Here is a 15,539-nt window from a genome sequence, read left to right as displayed (position 1 = left end):
AGGATGGAGGGCCACAGAGAACAGAGTTAAACTAGGAGGGGCAAAGTGGGCCCCCCACCGACTCAACAACAGGCTCTGTCTACAGTCACATAATCCTAATCTGGCTCCTTATCTACTGAGGGCTGCAGCACCAGCGGGATATAATAACACAAATCCACAGAAATGCGTTGTTGGTCAGAGAAAACAAAAAGACAGGATTGTCTTGTGGACATCAACACAGCAGCAGAATCCTGAAAGAGAGCCTGTTTTTCTTTTCTTTTCTTCTTTTACCTGAACTTGCTGTTGATGTCCGATATCCTCCAGGCATTCTGAGTGTCAAAGCCCATCCTCTCCACCTCGTTCTTGAACCACGAGGTCACATGTTCTCCTGAAAAACAAACGAGAAAAAAAACTCAGTGATGCCCGATAAGCGGCGGGCTGAAGGAAACCTTCCTGCGAAGTTTGGGAAGAGACGCAGAACACAGCAGCGCACCTGGTCTGCACAGTTCGCCGTGCTGCTCCTTCTCCCCGGCGTACACCTCCATGCACCAGGCGTGGAAGGCGAAGGAGAACAGGTCCTCCAGGCGGGACGGCGGCCGGACGACAGAGTTTAAACGCTTCAGCCACTCCTGGCACTGCTCGAAGGTGGAGAACTGACACCTGGGAGTTCAACGGGACACCAGGTTGATTCCATGACAGGGTTTCTTCACGACTCAAATTTAAGACTACGAATGAATTTTAAGCCTTGTTTTACGACAGAAAGGTGCAAAAGGAAATTTTATATTTTATAATGTAGTAGTGACAAGCTTTATTGCACAGAACACAGGGGGTTGGCAACAGAAGTGAGTCAGTGGTGAAGACAAACGTTGTCCAGCCAACTGGCAAGAAATTCACACTTACCAATGATAAATTCAAAAACTCTAGCTAGCTAGTTAGAGTTAGCTTCAACCTCTAGCTGCCTCAAGTCACAGAACAGAAAGATGTCTGTGTGCAATTTAAACAACAGAAAAATCTCACAAGAAAAATAAACTATCAAAATGTACTTTGTAATTTAACGCCTTGATGTTGGCACTCGTCTATCAACCCTTTAATGACGTTTTCATCAGAGATGCACTGAGGAGCTCAACAAATGTGCAGTTCCAACAGGTGTTTGCTAATTGCTGCTGGCTAGTCTTAAGGAGCTGAGTGGGGGAGTCGTTGGATAGAGGCGCTCTGTGAGCAGGAGACTCAGAAACTGCAGATAAAAAGAGGAGCTTTGTCTTCCAAGGACAAAATGACTGGGTGGCTAGGTCCACCCAGTCATTTTGCCGAGATGAATGGTTGCCATGGAGATTAAAAAAAATTCTCAAACATGCATGAAAGAATCAAAGCAACACTCCAGGTATGTTTTTGATGAGGGAATAACATTATAACATGATGGAAAGCTAAAAAAAAGTTAATTTTACATAATACTGCTCCTTTAAGACTTTTAACACAAAACATATTTTGCCAATGTTAAATCTTAACCATGTTTCACGTTGTAAAATACTAATAACTATCCTGCTGCAATAAAGCTGGAAGGGGTAGAAGTGGTGGGGGTATTAAAGAGGGAATGTGGCCTCAACCTAGAGAGACTGCCAAGGGAAAAACATTTAACTGCCTCCCACGAACAATTGAGGAACAGGGAATATAAAGAAGGGATACTATTTTTTTTCCCTGACCATTAATTGGGTTTCAGTTCAGAAAACTCATAAATCCAGGCTGAAGGCACTGGACTCCAACATGGAATTTGCTGGCAAAATTAAAGGAACAAAATGGACCACGCACCAAACCCTGCAGGTCTGCATGCTGGAGGTACAGAGTAATCACCGTTTCTGACATATTAAAGTTTCCAGATTTTTGCCCTATTCACATGTTGGACACGGCCGAATTTTTATTTGTTTTTTCAAATCCACTCTGTTTCCCATTAAATGTGTACTAATCTGTAAGAAAGTCAAAGGGTTTTGTGGCTCTCCGCAGTATAGATTTACTGGACAACCACCGATCCTGACTTTCTGTTGTCTTTATTAAAACGAAGCCAGCGGGACATCTTTAATGTCTTTGATGTTTGTTCAAAGATCAATCCAACTTACAGCGAGTCACCTTGTACAGTGGACTGTGAGCCATCTCCTTCACATTTCACTTTCATTTTCACTGGTATACAACTTTTACGTAACTGTTATCTAAAATAACTGTTTTGGGGGGAAATAACTAGAAATTTAAAGACACCTCTGACACAGAATAATATCTGGTCATGTATTGATTTTTTAAAAACTGGGGGTGGGGGGACAAAACAGAGTGATGTCTTTACTGCCAGACAAACACGGTCCCTATCGTTACTATCAGCTGAAAACAAACAGCTGGCGTCTGAGAAATAAACGCCAGTCATCTGTAGGATCAAGCTAACCTTAAAGTGTTTTTTTTTTTTGTTTTTTTTAACTTTTCCAATCTTTATAAAAGGCTCCAGATTAAAATCCTCCCGTCTCATTTGGGAACATTTTTTCAACCTAAACGAAATACACCAGTAACTAACAGATGTACAGCGTTCCTATACATTTTTCAGATCAAAATTCCACAGTTTCTTGACTAAAACGTTCAGGGTTGAGAACAATTTAAGACTATTTTAAGCTTAAAAAGAAAATAATCACTATGGATTTACAGAAGATACTCCTACAGTAGTCAGGCTTTGATATGTGGAACTTGCAATAACAGGAAGTGGTGGGCAGACGGACTGATAGATAAACTCTTATCGTCCAACAACATTGACTATAGAGCTGCAGAACATGATCAGCAGCGCTTTAAGGAAGGAATTCATGAGTTTTACATCGGCTGCAGCAGACGCACCAATTAGTTTCAAAGACAACTGCAAGGGAAAGTCCTATATTCACATTTATGGATTCTTTATAAATCAATGAATATCTGATCCTCTCAAACACAAAAGAAACATAATAATGCATTAGGATCATTGCATTTTAACTGGATGACTAACTGCACTTATGCAGGAGAAACATATTTAGTTGGATTCTGAGATCTGAACTTCAGTGAGGAAAGTTATGATCTGGTACATCATGTCGATATTCATTTCTTTATATTCAAAGGTGCTAAAAGAACAGATAGAATTTCTTTCTCTGAAAAACAAAAATAAGAGAATGTCTCCTTTATGTACATTTGAGTTGAGTCTTACCTGACGACCTTGCAGTCCTTACAGGTGACATGAAGCTGAAACATGTCCCGACACTCCACACACTCAACCAGCTGGAGGGGGACCTGTGAAGCCACAGACAGGAGGGGGAGAGCATTTCCTTTAAACTGAGGGGTCCATTTTCACTCTACTTAAAGCTTTGACATTTTTTTTTGTCACATTACAACCACAGACTTAAACAAGTAGCATATGTTAGAAAAGTTAAAGCAATAATGGGACATGGTTGTCAAACTTTCTTACTGATTTAAACCAAAAACTATGACATGCATTTGTATTCATCCTCCATTAATACAACCAGCCTTCACCAACTCAAATTTAAGACTTTTTAAGACCAGTATTAAAGAAAAGTGAGACTTATCACAACATAAATATACAATAGAAAAGTATACATTTATATATAAACAAATGGTACCACTTGTGAGATTATAGATATTGTCAAGAAGACATTTATTACTTCCTCTGAATCCCCTCCCCCCCATTTGTCATCATAGTTATATCTGTGGCTCTTTATTCTCTTATGGTACCATGCTGTACTCCTTTTCCCTTTTCCTGTTCTCATCATTCTCTGCTGTATTTCCCTTTCATGGTAATGATTGATTAAATTCAATTCTTAAACAGGTCAGACTGGTGCTTAGCCACCGTGTTTAAAACACAAAACCACCGACTTCTGAGTTCCAATTACTGCTTTCAGATCAACGTTGATAGCAGTGGTGGTAGCGGCTAAAGCTTGCCCATGTGTGAGCTTTAGCCACGCACATGGGATCATAACTGAAATTTCTAGGGTCAGCTTGTGGCTCTTGCTAGCAACTTTGTGTTTCTCTAGACTCTACAGCTTTAACCCCTGTAGTGTCAAGCTTCCCTCACCCCACAGATTGCAGCATTATATATATTGGACAATCAAAAGCTACCTAACTTAGCTAGCTAGCCAGGGTATGTTAGCAGCTAGTTACTGGATTGTGCAACTGCTTCGAGTCACAAAATGCAATAAAGATATCTGGATGCAAGTCAAGTTTTTTTGTGTGAAAGAAAATCCCACAAGAAAAAAATAAAAATAAAAACTCCCACATATAATATACAAGATTAAATATTCCTGACAAAATTTAAGAACTGTGATTAAAGTATTTGAGACCAACTTACTTTTTTATTAGTTTAAGATATTTTAAGGCCTTAATTTTAGATACATAAGGATGTCCTGACGCCCTGTTAACACTCAAAATAAAACGACGCAGTACCAATCGTAAGGGTGGCAGAAAGGAAAGGATTACCTAAAGTCATAATAAATCTTTACTTACTGCAAGACGTGCAAGAGACATAAACAGATGACAAAAACACCTTTGAACAAATTTGAGTTTTTAGCCAGAACTTTAATGGATTGAGTTAGATCAAAACATGTTCATGTATTTAAATGGCCCAGTCCAAGTGCAGGCTTAAATCAAACCAAAAATATGTCATGACTTGAAAATATGGATGTTCATCTGATCAGGTAACGTTTAAGCCATTTTGCAAAGTATATCCAAAATGTGCACATTCCTGTCTCTGTGTGAAACATATTTTAAAAAGTCATGCATGGCATCGCCACAAAAGGCGGTTCCACAAAGTATTTGCCAAGAAGTGTGAGTTGGGTTAGGGCGTGGGTGGGTATGCGAATCTAAATGCACCTCACACTTTTCAATTAAAATCCCTGTAAAATATAGCTTGTGGTTGTAAAGTGACGAAACGTGGGAAAAAAAAAAGTTGAAGAGTTTGCTATAAATCTGCTCTTATGGAGGAGATGAGATGAGAGACAATAGATACACAACAACCATTTGGATCACCAGCAAAGAGTATTTAAGACGTGTACCAATCATGCTCATGCAGTCAGAGCAGGTCGTGCGGCGACAGCAGACTGAAAATCCCTTTAGCAAATTAGTCAGGATCACTACAGTAAACGTTCATAGCCAAGAATTAACCACCAGCAGGGTGATGTTCACTTCAAATGAGCATGAAGGGCCATGCAGACAATTATCAGGTTACACAAACCACTCTGTCACACTGCAGTTGTTAACAGCATAACACACCACAGATCCCTAAATATACCAAGTCCTCTGAGGTGTGTGTGTGTGGCAGCACAAAAACATTATACACACGTAGGTCTGTCACAGTATCAAAGTTTCCTGGATGATAAATTGTCCCAGAAATTATTCCAATAAATGAGCATTAGGTCATTTTGTGATAATTTTCAACTAATAATAATAATCCTAATGGTTTATTAGCGCAAGTATACCCACCCAAAGATAAAAATAAATAATAATTTCTGAAGAATATTTAGCACTGGAAATGGAAAACAGTTAAAAGATTCAAAATAAGGAAACAAAACAACAATAATTATAATGGATTATAAAGCATCTGTAACCAAAACTGCATTTCAAAAATTATCATTCAGCTTTGACAGGGAAAACAGGCAAAAGTGGCAGGCAGTGCGAACTCTCTCAAACCTATTAGAGAATCTCTTTAACCAGTGTTGTCTAAATGAAAATGATCGCACTCGTTTTAATTTATCGTGCAATAAATTCATTTGTTACGACTGGCTTACACATAAAGAGCTTGCTAATAAGTCCTCCTTGACACTGGTTTCAGTCGTCACATCAGTTATAGGCAAATATAGTTCAAAGTACAGAACTGTCACAAGCACATAAAGCCTAGATAAGACCTGAAAAGAGTAGGAAGGCAGTTCTGCTACTTTATACTGAGCTTTGTTAATGAGTTAGGAGCTTTTCATGGTGGTGTGGCGAGCTTTTAGAAAAGGTGAGGCTGAAGTTTATGTTCCGACAGTCATGCATGACTGCCAGTCAGCCAATGTACAAGTCAGCTCTCATTACAAGAACACAAAAGCAGGTACAGTTTTGTTGATGGACAGCCTTCATCTTTTGTATGGACATCCAACCTTTTTCTTTTATCTAGTTTAAGGGACTACTTAAAACTAACATCTGCCGTCAAGCAATAATGCCTCCAGTCCCTGAGGCACCAGCTAGTTAGTGGGCAAGCACACAGTCAGCTCTACAGTTAAAATTCAACCACTCCACTCCATGCAGTTCTGCAGGATACTTACTGAAACCTCACAACAACAACTCTAAACCCCCACCACAAAAACAGAAAATAAAAACAAAAAGAGAACAGTCATGTAAGAGGGGAATGTCCATTTGTTAGCACTTTTAGCGCGAGCGCAGGGCTGCCATTACTGCATATTCTGGATGTTTCCACATCCTGCTGTCACTGTTTAATTCCTTTGCTGCGATCTGCATCTCTAATCTGGTAGTCATTGAAATTCTTCGACTGCTTTTCAGCCACTCAACTCGCTCACCTTGCTCCAGAACTTCCCACTGCTGTTTTCTGGGCCCTTACAGTGCTGTTATGTAACACAGACTCAACCCGACGTGTGTGAGGAGAACTCTGGCTTGAGAACTTGGCGAAAGCAGCAAGAATTTAAGAAGAAAGTTCACAATTTTGTTGCTGAGATTAGACTTTAAAAAAAAAACATTTTCTAAACCAATAAAGTAGGAAATATTTGGCCATAAAAAGTTAGAAACCTGCACACCTTTTTCTATTATGGAAAACCTCTGAGACCCGCAATAAACTATTCTTTTCTACTTTGTTTCAGAAGATTATTGCATATTTAAATAAAAAAAATAAAAGATTTACTACAAAATTACTTACCATTTTTCATTAGACAAACATAAATTTGGACACTGCTGTTCTAAATGGAGCCCAACATGTCTCAGCCCTGCTGTTATTTAATAGACACATCAACAGATATGTCTTTAACTGATACAAAATGATGATAGAATACCCTACAAATTCCAATGGGGCCCATTGAAATTCATTAAGCATCACATACTCAAGTAATATTGTGTAGTATAACATTTTGTACAGTAAGCAGAAGCCATTAAAGCAGTTAAACAAGCAGGGCATTGATCCAGGCATTCCTCTGTGTGGCTGTGGAGTTCAGCACTAAGCCCATTCATAACCACCACACAGTAAAAACACAAAACAGTAGAGAACAAAAACGTTAGAGGGAAATATTCAGAATTAATTTGGTTGTTAAAGAAGAATGGAATTGGCTAAAATTAGCATTGTATCAGGATTAGCATTGTCTAAACAAAGCTCATGTTTTCTTAAGGAAAGAGGTTGAGTTTTGGTAAATATTTAATTTGGTATCAAAGAAATTTGGAAGAATTTCATGTAACTGAGCAGTGAAAAAAAACGCACTGATCAAATCATAATAGTCCATTTTTTTCTAGGAACCGCACTAGCTGCGTTTCCCTTAGCCATAAAATTGTGCAAATTGAAACTACAAAAATAAATTTGTTGAATGGGAGTGCCCCAATTATTTAAAATTAAAAACACTCACGTTTTTGATAAAAAGTTTTGTGCTAGGATGAGGTGGTTTTTTGGCTGCATCAAATCACATGTAATTCAAAAACTTTAATTATTTATCTATTTTTTAGCTTCCCATCATAATAAACTATAAATTCCATGATTTATACTAACATGAAAATGAAGAGATTTCCAATTTAAACTACTTGTGCTGTGTGTAATGAAAACAAACCGGCCTGTCTCCTTTATAGAGTGAAAAGGTTGAGAGAGCCAAATAGAGGGCCTGACTGTTGTGCATCCCCTCTGGAGCAGCTGCAACCATAGCAACAGCAAGTCCAGAGAGGATGGGGGGAGTGGGGAGAAACAGAGGCTGCAGAGGAGCTGTGCGGCGCTGCTGCCGTTGGAGATCGGGTCTGAATGGCCTGGCTTAACAGGCCGGCTCTGTTCATTCACAAAACAACGTCACACACTTTCACACAGCCCCCAACACACACAATGCACATCGAACGATATTTTCTAATCGGATTTGCAACTTTAAAGCTTGTTGGAAACTTTTCGGACACACTTACGTTGACAACGGACTCTTTGAACTTTATGTGTAGGCGATAGTTAGACATTGCGATGATGGCGTCCTCTGCTCGCCCGACATACTCTGTGAACTCCCCGTGCAGCTCGGGAAAGGGCACCTAGCAACCGCAGGAGAGGGAGAGAGAAAGAAATCTGACATGAACTGCAAAGCCACACAGATCAGATCAGCAAAAATGATAACGCAAAAAGAACAAAAAAAACAAAACCTGGTGACATTTGCAATGTCACCAAAAGTGTTTATAGTGACCATTTAAACTTGCTGACAATTTTAGCATTTGATAGGAATTTTAAAATAGAAATATAACGAAATATCTGTTCTGTAATAAAAAAAAGGGACTACTTTCAGAAATGAGCTTCCTTTTCAGACGTGTTATATAACAGCAGCTAATCAATTCGTCACAGTCTGTTATTTCCACAAGGCCAACATAAAGTTAGTGCTCCTCTGTTTCACTGAGTAATGGAGGAAACCATGGTGGAAATGCAATCTCTCAAAACTAACATCTCACCTGCTGCCGTATCACTTCTGATCACTTTCTGCTTATTGATTTCCAGCTAAGTTCATGATAATCATTCACATGAAGACATTTGAAAAGTAACAGTATGAACCGCCTTACATTTGCAAAAAAAAATTAGGGCACAGACCTTGATGGTTAATTAATTAATTACAGTGCTCTTAATGGAGGAGAGTGTTTTAGTACAATTATATTTTTTTAATTATTATTTTTTTTAAATACTGAAGTTCCGGCTGGAACTTTTGTAGTGAAGCATTTGTGATAAACGCAGATCTACCAGCAACGTCCGGAAACAACTACAATGGAAGAGAAACCCGTTTCTGTTGACCAGGCAGCAAAAAGGGGGTTTTATTGAAAATGTGGCTAATTTCATAAATTGCAATTAATTCATTATAGACCCTGACATTAACTCGATTAAAAATTTAAAATCGAGTACCAACATCAAATAACGCATTACTTCTCCAAGTGATGTTTTTATTGCTTCATGAAAGAATCCATTCCACCTGATAGACACTAAAACTCCACTCCAGGTTTTCCTGGTTGCCTACAACAACTCAGGCAGCACAAAGTGAATTTCTAGCTCAGGCTGCTAAAAACTGAAAAACGTCAGTCCTATTGACATCTGACAATGCCGAGCTTGTGTCATGAACTAAGACATTTAAGGTAAGAAAATGCCATCTGATAAGAAATTTAATAATAAACGCAGTGACGTGCGGTGATGTTCATGGCTGGTGAGGCACCGACTTGATTATAATCGGATTTACAAATCAAGACCCCCTGCATATTATTGTTTACATAAGGAAATTTCGCGCATGCGTACAATGCTGGAGGGCAAAAAGGCTATTCTTTAACATGTGATGCTTAGCCGCGCCGCAGAATAATTCCGTTATCTCAATCAAACTTAGACATGTAGATTTTATTAATTTCGTGCTGTGCTTAACAGCAAAGGGAGAAACCGTTAAAGTACAACTCAAAACCATGTCTTTTTTGCTCTCCGTATCAGCGCAGCTACTGTATGGCTAGCTCGCCGTTACTGTCTCTTACTCTGCAGTTGTGGAGTCACAATGTCTGGGTTCATGAGCGCCCCCAGCGATGAGGCACGAGAACTGCCTGCCTCACCTCGAATCTGTTCTCTGCTGTTTCTGATCGCTCCTCAGCACACGGAACACGTTACACACGCAGTTGGTGACAATAAAAACACAGTACATTAAATACATAAGCTAAATTATTGAAAATCAGTTCATACATTAAAGGTTTTTCACCATTTTATTGGCGACGTACAGGCAGGAGGAGCATGCTCTCATAGAATGGCAACCGGTGCAGTTAGCGAGAGGTTGTGCAATCCCAGGTGAGGCTCAGTTCGCTGCTGCCTCACCGGCTTCGCTTCTGAGCATTTGAATGGGAAAATGCGAAAATTCAGCGATTTTGAAGAAACAAATAATCAGATTTGATTAAATTAAATGAAAGAATAGGTGCTTTATAGTACAAACCACAGGGTGAAAATATCTTTATAAATAAATATTATTTTTCCATGATGACAGGTGAGGCACGTCACTGAATAAACGCCCACCCTGGAGGCCGATATTAGAAATCAGCAAGCGTTCAACTTGATCAAACCTGACTGGCTAACTTTCAGCTCAAATATTGAATGCTTCTTGGTCACTAAATGGAGCCACCAAATAGTGCCAACAACACTCCTCACTGCAGAGGTTTCAACAAAGTACAAAAAAGTAATCAGTTTCATGTCTTAAGATGCTGAAATTCATCTGTCGCTTATTCGGGCTGACAAAAAGTGAGAGAGTGCAAGACTTTCTGAACAGAAAGCAAAAAAACATTAACTGAATGCAGCCAACTTCATCTTTTTTTGGAGACATTTTGAGCTCTCACATAGACTTTAAAATTCAACTTGGTAATAATTTTCTTGATTAAAATATTTGCTATATTTACAGCGACCGCTAACTAAAGAACAATGTTGCCTCTGCTTCTAAAATACACTATTAAACAACATGAAGATGTTTTTCTCTTGCACTGTGGCTTGTAAAGGAAAACAGGTTTGAAAATCAACTGCAAAAGTAAAAGAGAGAAAAAAGAAAAATGTAGATCCAAAGTCCAACCGGATAGCAAATTCTCCTTTCATTGCTTTATATTGTGCTTAAGTTGAAGGTACGCTTTTAATAACTCACTGTGGCAGTTATGTAATTGGCAGAAATCAACAGTGAGGTTGAACCGTTTTACAGCTTAAGATGATCAGTGAGGACACGGTGTGGCTCACCTGCATGTTTTCCTCCTCCAGCACTGGGGACTTCTTGGGGAAGATCTGATTGGCCTGGATGCACTCCAGGCTCTGCTGCCCCTCCTCCTCCTGCACAGACAGCAAAGCATGTTTATCTGCAAACTAACTAGCGTCAGCTTTTCAAAACCACAGCTTTCTTTCGCTGTCATATTTGTCTTTAGTTTTAATTTAAATTCGGAACATGTGACAGGAGATGGTTAGCTGAGTATTTCCTTCGCTGTTGCTTATCTACCGTCCAACACACACACACACGCACACACACACACAGCCTTATTTCAGCTTTCTCTCCCAGTTAGGCGGCAGAAAGCATTGAGGTTGGCTTTTTAGATGACTAGTAAATGGTCAGCATGTCACAACGACCGTCTTCCTCTTTCCACCACAGCGTATTACACAACCGGGATGATTTTAAAACAACAAACCTTCATAGATAGAACCAACAAACACGACAGAACTCCCAAAATTATAAACTCAGAAAACTTGAATTAAAGAGGCTGAATTTTATGGCACTATTATGTTATCATCAATGACTGCAAAAAATGCTATATAGATCAAACGTGACTCAGAAGAAATTTTACTTTATAATTTAACGCCTTCAAATTGGGCCTCTGTCTCTTTAAAAACTTCTTTCTGAAACACCGCCTTCAGGGACTCATCACAACATGGCTCCTCTATTAACCTTAGCTAGGTCTGTCCAGTGTTTTGCAAGCTGAATGGTTGGCACGGGGCGATTAAAGAATTTCTCAAATGTGCATGAATGAATCAAAACAACACTGCAGGTATGTTTCTGATGAGAGAATAACACTACAGCGTGATGCAAAGCTCAATTCTACATAATACTGACCCTTTAAGCAAATCCATGTTTTCATTTCAGAAGGGAATGCAGAATTTAAAGTCTTGGGGGGAAAAAATGATGGTGAAAGGAAAGAGATGAACGACAAACAGCAGTAAAACTTCCTGTGTGCTGCTGAGTCAGCATAAGCAGAGCTGTTCACCAATTGCCAATGCTGTAGCATGAAGCTAAATCCAGCCAAAAGGACAGCACTTTACTATACTACTATAATTAAAGGGAAAAAAACCCACATAAAACAAAAGCAGCTCAAACAGGAAATGCACATCCAGTCAGCAGCTGCCCATATCACAGAGCAATGATAAAACATTTGTGCAGTGGAAACTGAAAGCTGTCCTCAGAAGACCTTTGACACGTTTGGAGCTGATGCAACCGTCTGCCTCCTGATAACCAGAGCTGACTGAAAGCGATAATCAATGGATCGCTCCCACTGTGCAGATTGCTTGCAGGACAAGGGACATGACAATTAGCATTCATCGCAGTAAACAAAGTGAGGATGCTTTACCATGGCCCCGGTGAAGGAGTGTGGGTCTTCCAACGAGGAACTCCGGCTCAGTTATGTCTGCTCAACACAGAAACACAGAGAGATACTTATAAACACTTCACATGGAGGGGCTCTTTAACAGGCAATCATTTTTAATTTGACTTATTCTGAGGTTTTTGGGGGTTTAAATCAGCAACTCTAGCTGCCTCACACGTAAAAGTGTTGCATTTACCCGTTAGTCCACCGTCATAATAAGGCCTGTCTGAATTGAAAAAACAAATTCAAATTGGGATAATTTGCTACAGATGTCTCCGTGATTGCTTCATGAGGTGGTTGCTGGTTATTGGTCTCTGGGTGCCGTGGAGGCCGAACTGTTACCGCATTTTCATTTTCCCACACTGACTCTAATCAGAGATCGCCGTTTGCACAACATCCATCATCTCTGTTAATTCTGGCCGTTTTATTCCAGACGTGTCAACTAGTGAACATCGGCTTAGAAACACTAAGATAACTGGAGATGGACGGTGAGATCGGCCCTGACTGCGGATCAGCAGACTGGAAACTCAAGCATTCGATCCGTTTCCCCTCAGTGAACACACCGTACCTGAGCGTTACCAGGTCATGAAAATATTCTTCATTGAGAAAGCTGATAGTGTGGACAGAAAGGTAGCTTTTTTTTTTTTAGTATCAGAGGGGAATTTCAAATTAATTTAGAGGAAGAATTAATGGTAAAGCCATTTAAATTTAGCATAAATCTTGAAGATCAAACAGCAAAGTGGCTCCTTTTTATCCTTTTGTAGATTCAGTTTCTGAATCTGTCATTGCTCTTGCTGATTTGGAAATGTTGCCTCTCCTTTTGGAAATCTTGCAGGTAAAAAAATTTTATAAAATGCTGAAGGAATAAGAGAGTGTGAAAGAAGAAACAAAAAGAAAAAAATTAAGTTAGAAATGTAAAAAGCAAACCACAAAAAAAAGAATAAAAAAAGAATACACCGACGAAAACATAGTATTAAATAATTATGAAGTATGTCTATCGTAGGAGAGTGGATTATCGAGGAGATTTCATCCTCATTTTGGTCTCTATAAATGAAATCAGATCTTTTAAGTTTGACAGAGTCTACCCAAATCTGCCACCAGTGACAGAACTGTTCAGTCCCGTCATTGAGAGGCTTTTATTTTTTCCATGTTATATGTTAAATGTTATGTCGATCCGGTCGTCTAAAGTTGGTTTGTCTTGTGTTAACCATTTTCTTGTAATGTTTTTCTTACTTGCTACTAATAAAATAGTTGTCAGATATTTGTTTCTTTTTGAAGCTTCTTGAGGAATTATGCCAAAATACGTAAGTTTGATCTCCAAAGGAATGTTCTTGTAAGGCACTATTTATCTCTTTCTTCCAGTAATCTTTTATAATTCGGCCGTCCCAGAAAACATGAGAATGGTTTGCGTTTTGATTTCTACATTTTCTCCAGCATGTAGGAGGATTTCCATCATAGTGGCATTTCTGAGCAGGTGTGATAAAGAATCTTACCAGATTTTTCATCCAAATTCTTGCCATTGTAAAGATTTATTATACGTCTCAATCATGGTTTTTAAAGAGAACTCAATCAGATTAAATTTGTATCAGCAGTTCAAAGTTTTATAAAAAAAAAAAAATTAAAAAAAAAAGACAAATCAATAATTAGCATGAAATCTCAGGTCAGTTTGAAGATGACAAACAAAAATGTCAATCATTACAGATTAAAACTTACTGCAGAAGCTTGGCACGGATCAGTCTGCAGTCCTGGTTAATCTGTTCGGAAATTCTAACAAGGAAGACGAGGAAATCTGTGGAAATAAACAGAAACTGTGAGAAAATTTTTTTTTTTAACTTTTTAAATATCCTTATACTTACACAAACAGGAGGTTTCTTTACAAACTACAGGAGCCCTTTTGATTCTCTGACAAATATAGATGTAGTGGTGGTCACAGTGGCATGCATGTGAGCTTTGAGATACCAATTAAACTCAGATGTGGATTGGAGAAAAAAAAAAAAAGATGCCTGCTGGTGCCTAAGGCACCAAGTCCATGTCTGGCCAGCTATGAGTCTTGATCACATGAAAACTAAATTTATACAAGACTTGTGTGAAAAACCAATCAAACTGACTTCACACGTAGTTTATCAGCTACAGAATAGCAAAGCATGGATGGTTTAAATTTGGTTAGTTTCTGGTGAATTCTTATTTAAATCAAGACAAAAGCTTCCCACTCGCATGTGGTTCTGGTGACATCACACAAGGCATAGTGCAAGTCCATTTGTAACCTTTTATTGCTTCCTCCTCTTCTTCACATTATGTGCTCTGTAGGCCAGTATTTTGTGCCAGACTTGAACACACTACAAGGATTTTTACCAAAAAATAAATAAAAAAAATCAAGCAAAAATAGAACAAATGGAGTCTGTGAAAAAAACCAGAATGGGAAGATTTTATTACAAAAGATCTTAACTGATAACAGTCAAGTTCAGGGATTCCCTCGGTGTATTATAAACCTGGCGGGCCACCAAGCTTTACTTGCCACCCCACCGGACTAAGTGTTGTTTTCTTATTTTAAACAGGGTTTTTTATACACCAGTGACACGAAAGACGAATTAAGCTAAGTTTTTAGCTGACAAATTGTGGACCAACTGCATCTGCCTGTTGGCCTCACAAGTTATTTCCAAAATATAATGTCTGCTCGTGCACATCCAAATTCTTTGTAACTTTTGACATTTTTTAACACAAAAACACAGTGCGCTGCTGGTGGACTGACCTAGTGCCCCCCTACCACCTCCAGTGAAAACGACCAGCTAGTATGACAGGCTTAAGGGTAAACTTAAGTATCACATGTAAACAAGACACAAATCAAAACAGTACTGACAAATCATGTAACTACTCAAGTTGTTAAATGCAGAATAAGGCATCAAACGGTGGCGAGTACACACAGAAACCAATCAGATGGAAAACAATTCAGCAGAACCAAATATTGTGTCTTGCAGACCAATCCACAGAATGCACACAGATAATTTGCTTTTTCTTTTTCATTTAGTGAAATCATGCAGCAGAAATCCAAACTTGATTAGCCAGCTGTGGACTCATTGTCAGAGTGTTTGTTAGAGGAAAAACATGGACCACTGTTAGCAACGTTGAGCTAATTCAGCTACTGGTAGGTTTGTCACAATATAACAAGTTTTGCTGGACAATAAATTGTCCCAGAATTTACTGCAATAAATGATAACATTGTTTGTTTT

At 38.9% G+C, this 15,539-nt stretch overlaps 1 protein-coding gene across 6 annotated transcripts in view; it reads right to left on the bottom strand.

Annotated features, from left to right (window-relative positions):
- mtmr3 (myotubularin related protein 3) overlaps positions 1–15,539 on the bottom strand; it is a 35,986-nt gene that overhangs the window by 18,502 nt on the left and 1,945 nt on the right. For 4 of the 6 annotated variants that reach the window (XM_007572852.2, XM_007572854.2, XM_016661070.1 and 1 more), the window contains exons 2-9: positions 14,026–14,101; positions 12,298–12,354; positions 10,925–11,014; positions 8,122–8,238; positions 6,288–6,308; positions 3,182–3,264; positions 473–639; positions 271–367 (exon numbers count right to left, since the gene is read on the bottom strand). In XM_007572852.2, coding sequence (XP_007572914.1) covers positions 271–367; positions 473–639; positions 3,182–3,264; positions 6,288–6,308; positions 8,122–8,238; positions 10,925–11,014; positions 12,298–12,300 — 578 coding nt within the window. In that variant the 5' untranslated portion in view covers positions 12,301–12,354; positions 14,026–14,101. The remainder of the gene's footprint in view (positions 1–270; positions 368–472; positions 640–3,181; positions 3,265–6,287; positions 6,309–8,121; positions 8,239–10,924; positions 11,015–12,297; positions 12,355–14,025; positions 14,102–15,539) is intronic. The other 2 variants (XM_007572853.2, XM_007572855.2) reach the window with 1 other exon arrangement.

The sequence above is a fragment of the Poecilia formosa genome, unplaced genomic scaffold (assembly GCF_000485575.1).
Source record: "Poecilia formosa unplaced genomic scaffold, Poecilia_formosa-5.1.2 Scaffold309, whole genome shotgun sequence".
Taxonomy (NCBI): Eukaryota; Metazoa; Chordata; class Actinopteri; order Cyprinodontiformes; family Poeciliidae; genus Poecilia; species Poecilia formosa.
The sequence above is the reverse complement of the archived record's forward strand: the minus strand, read 5'-3'. Positions and strand labels throughout refer to the sequence as shown.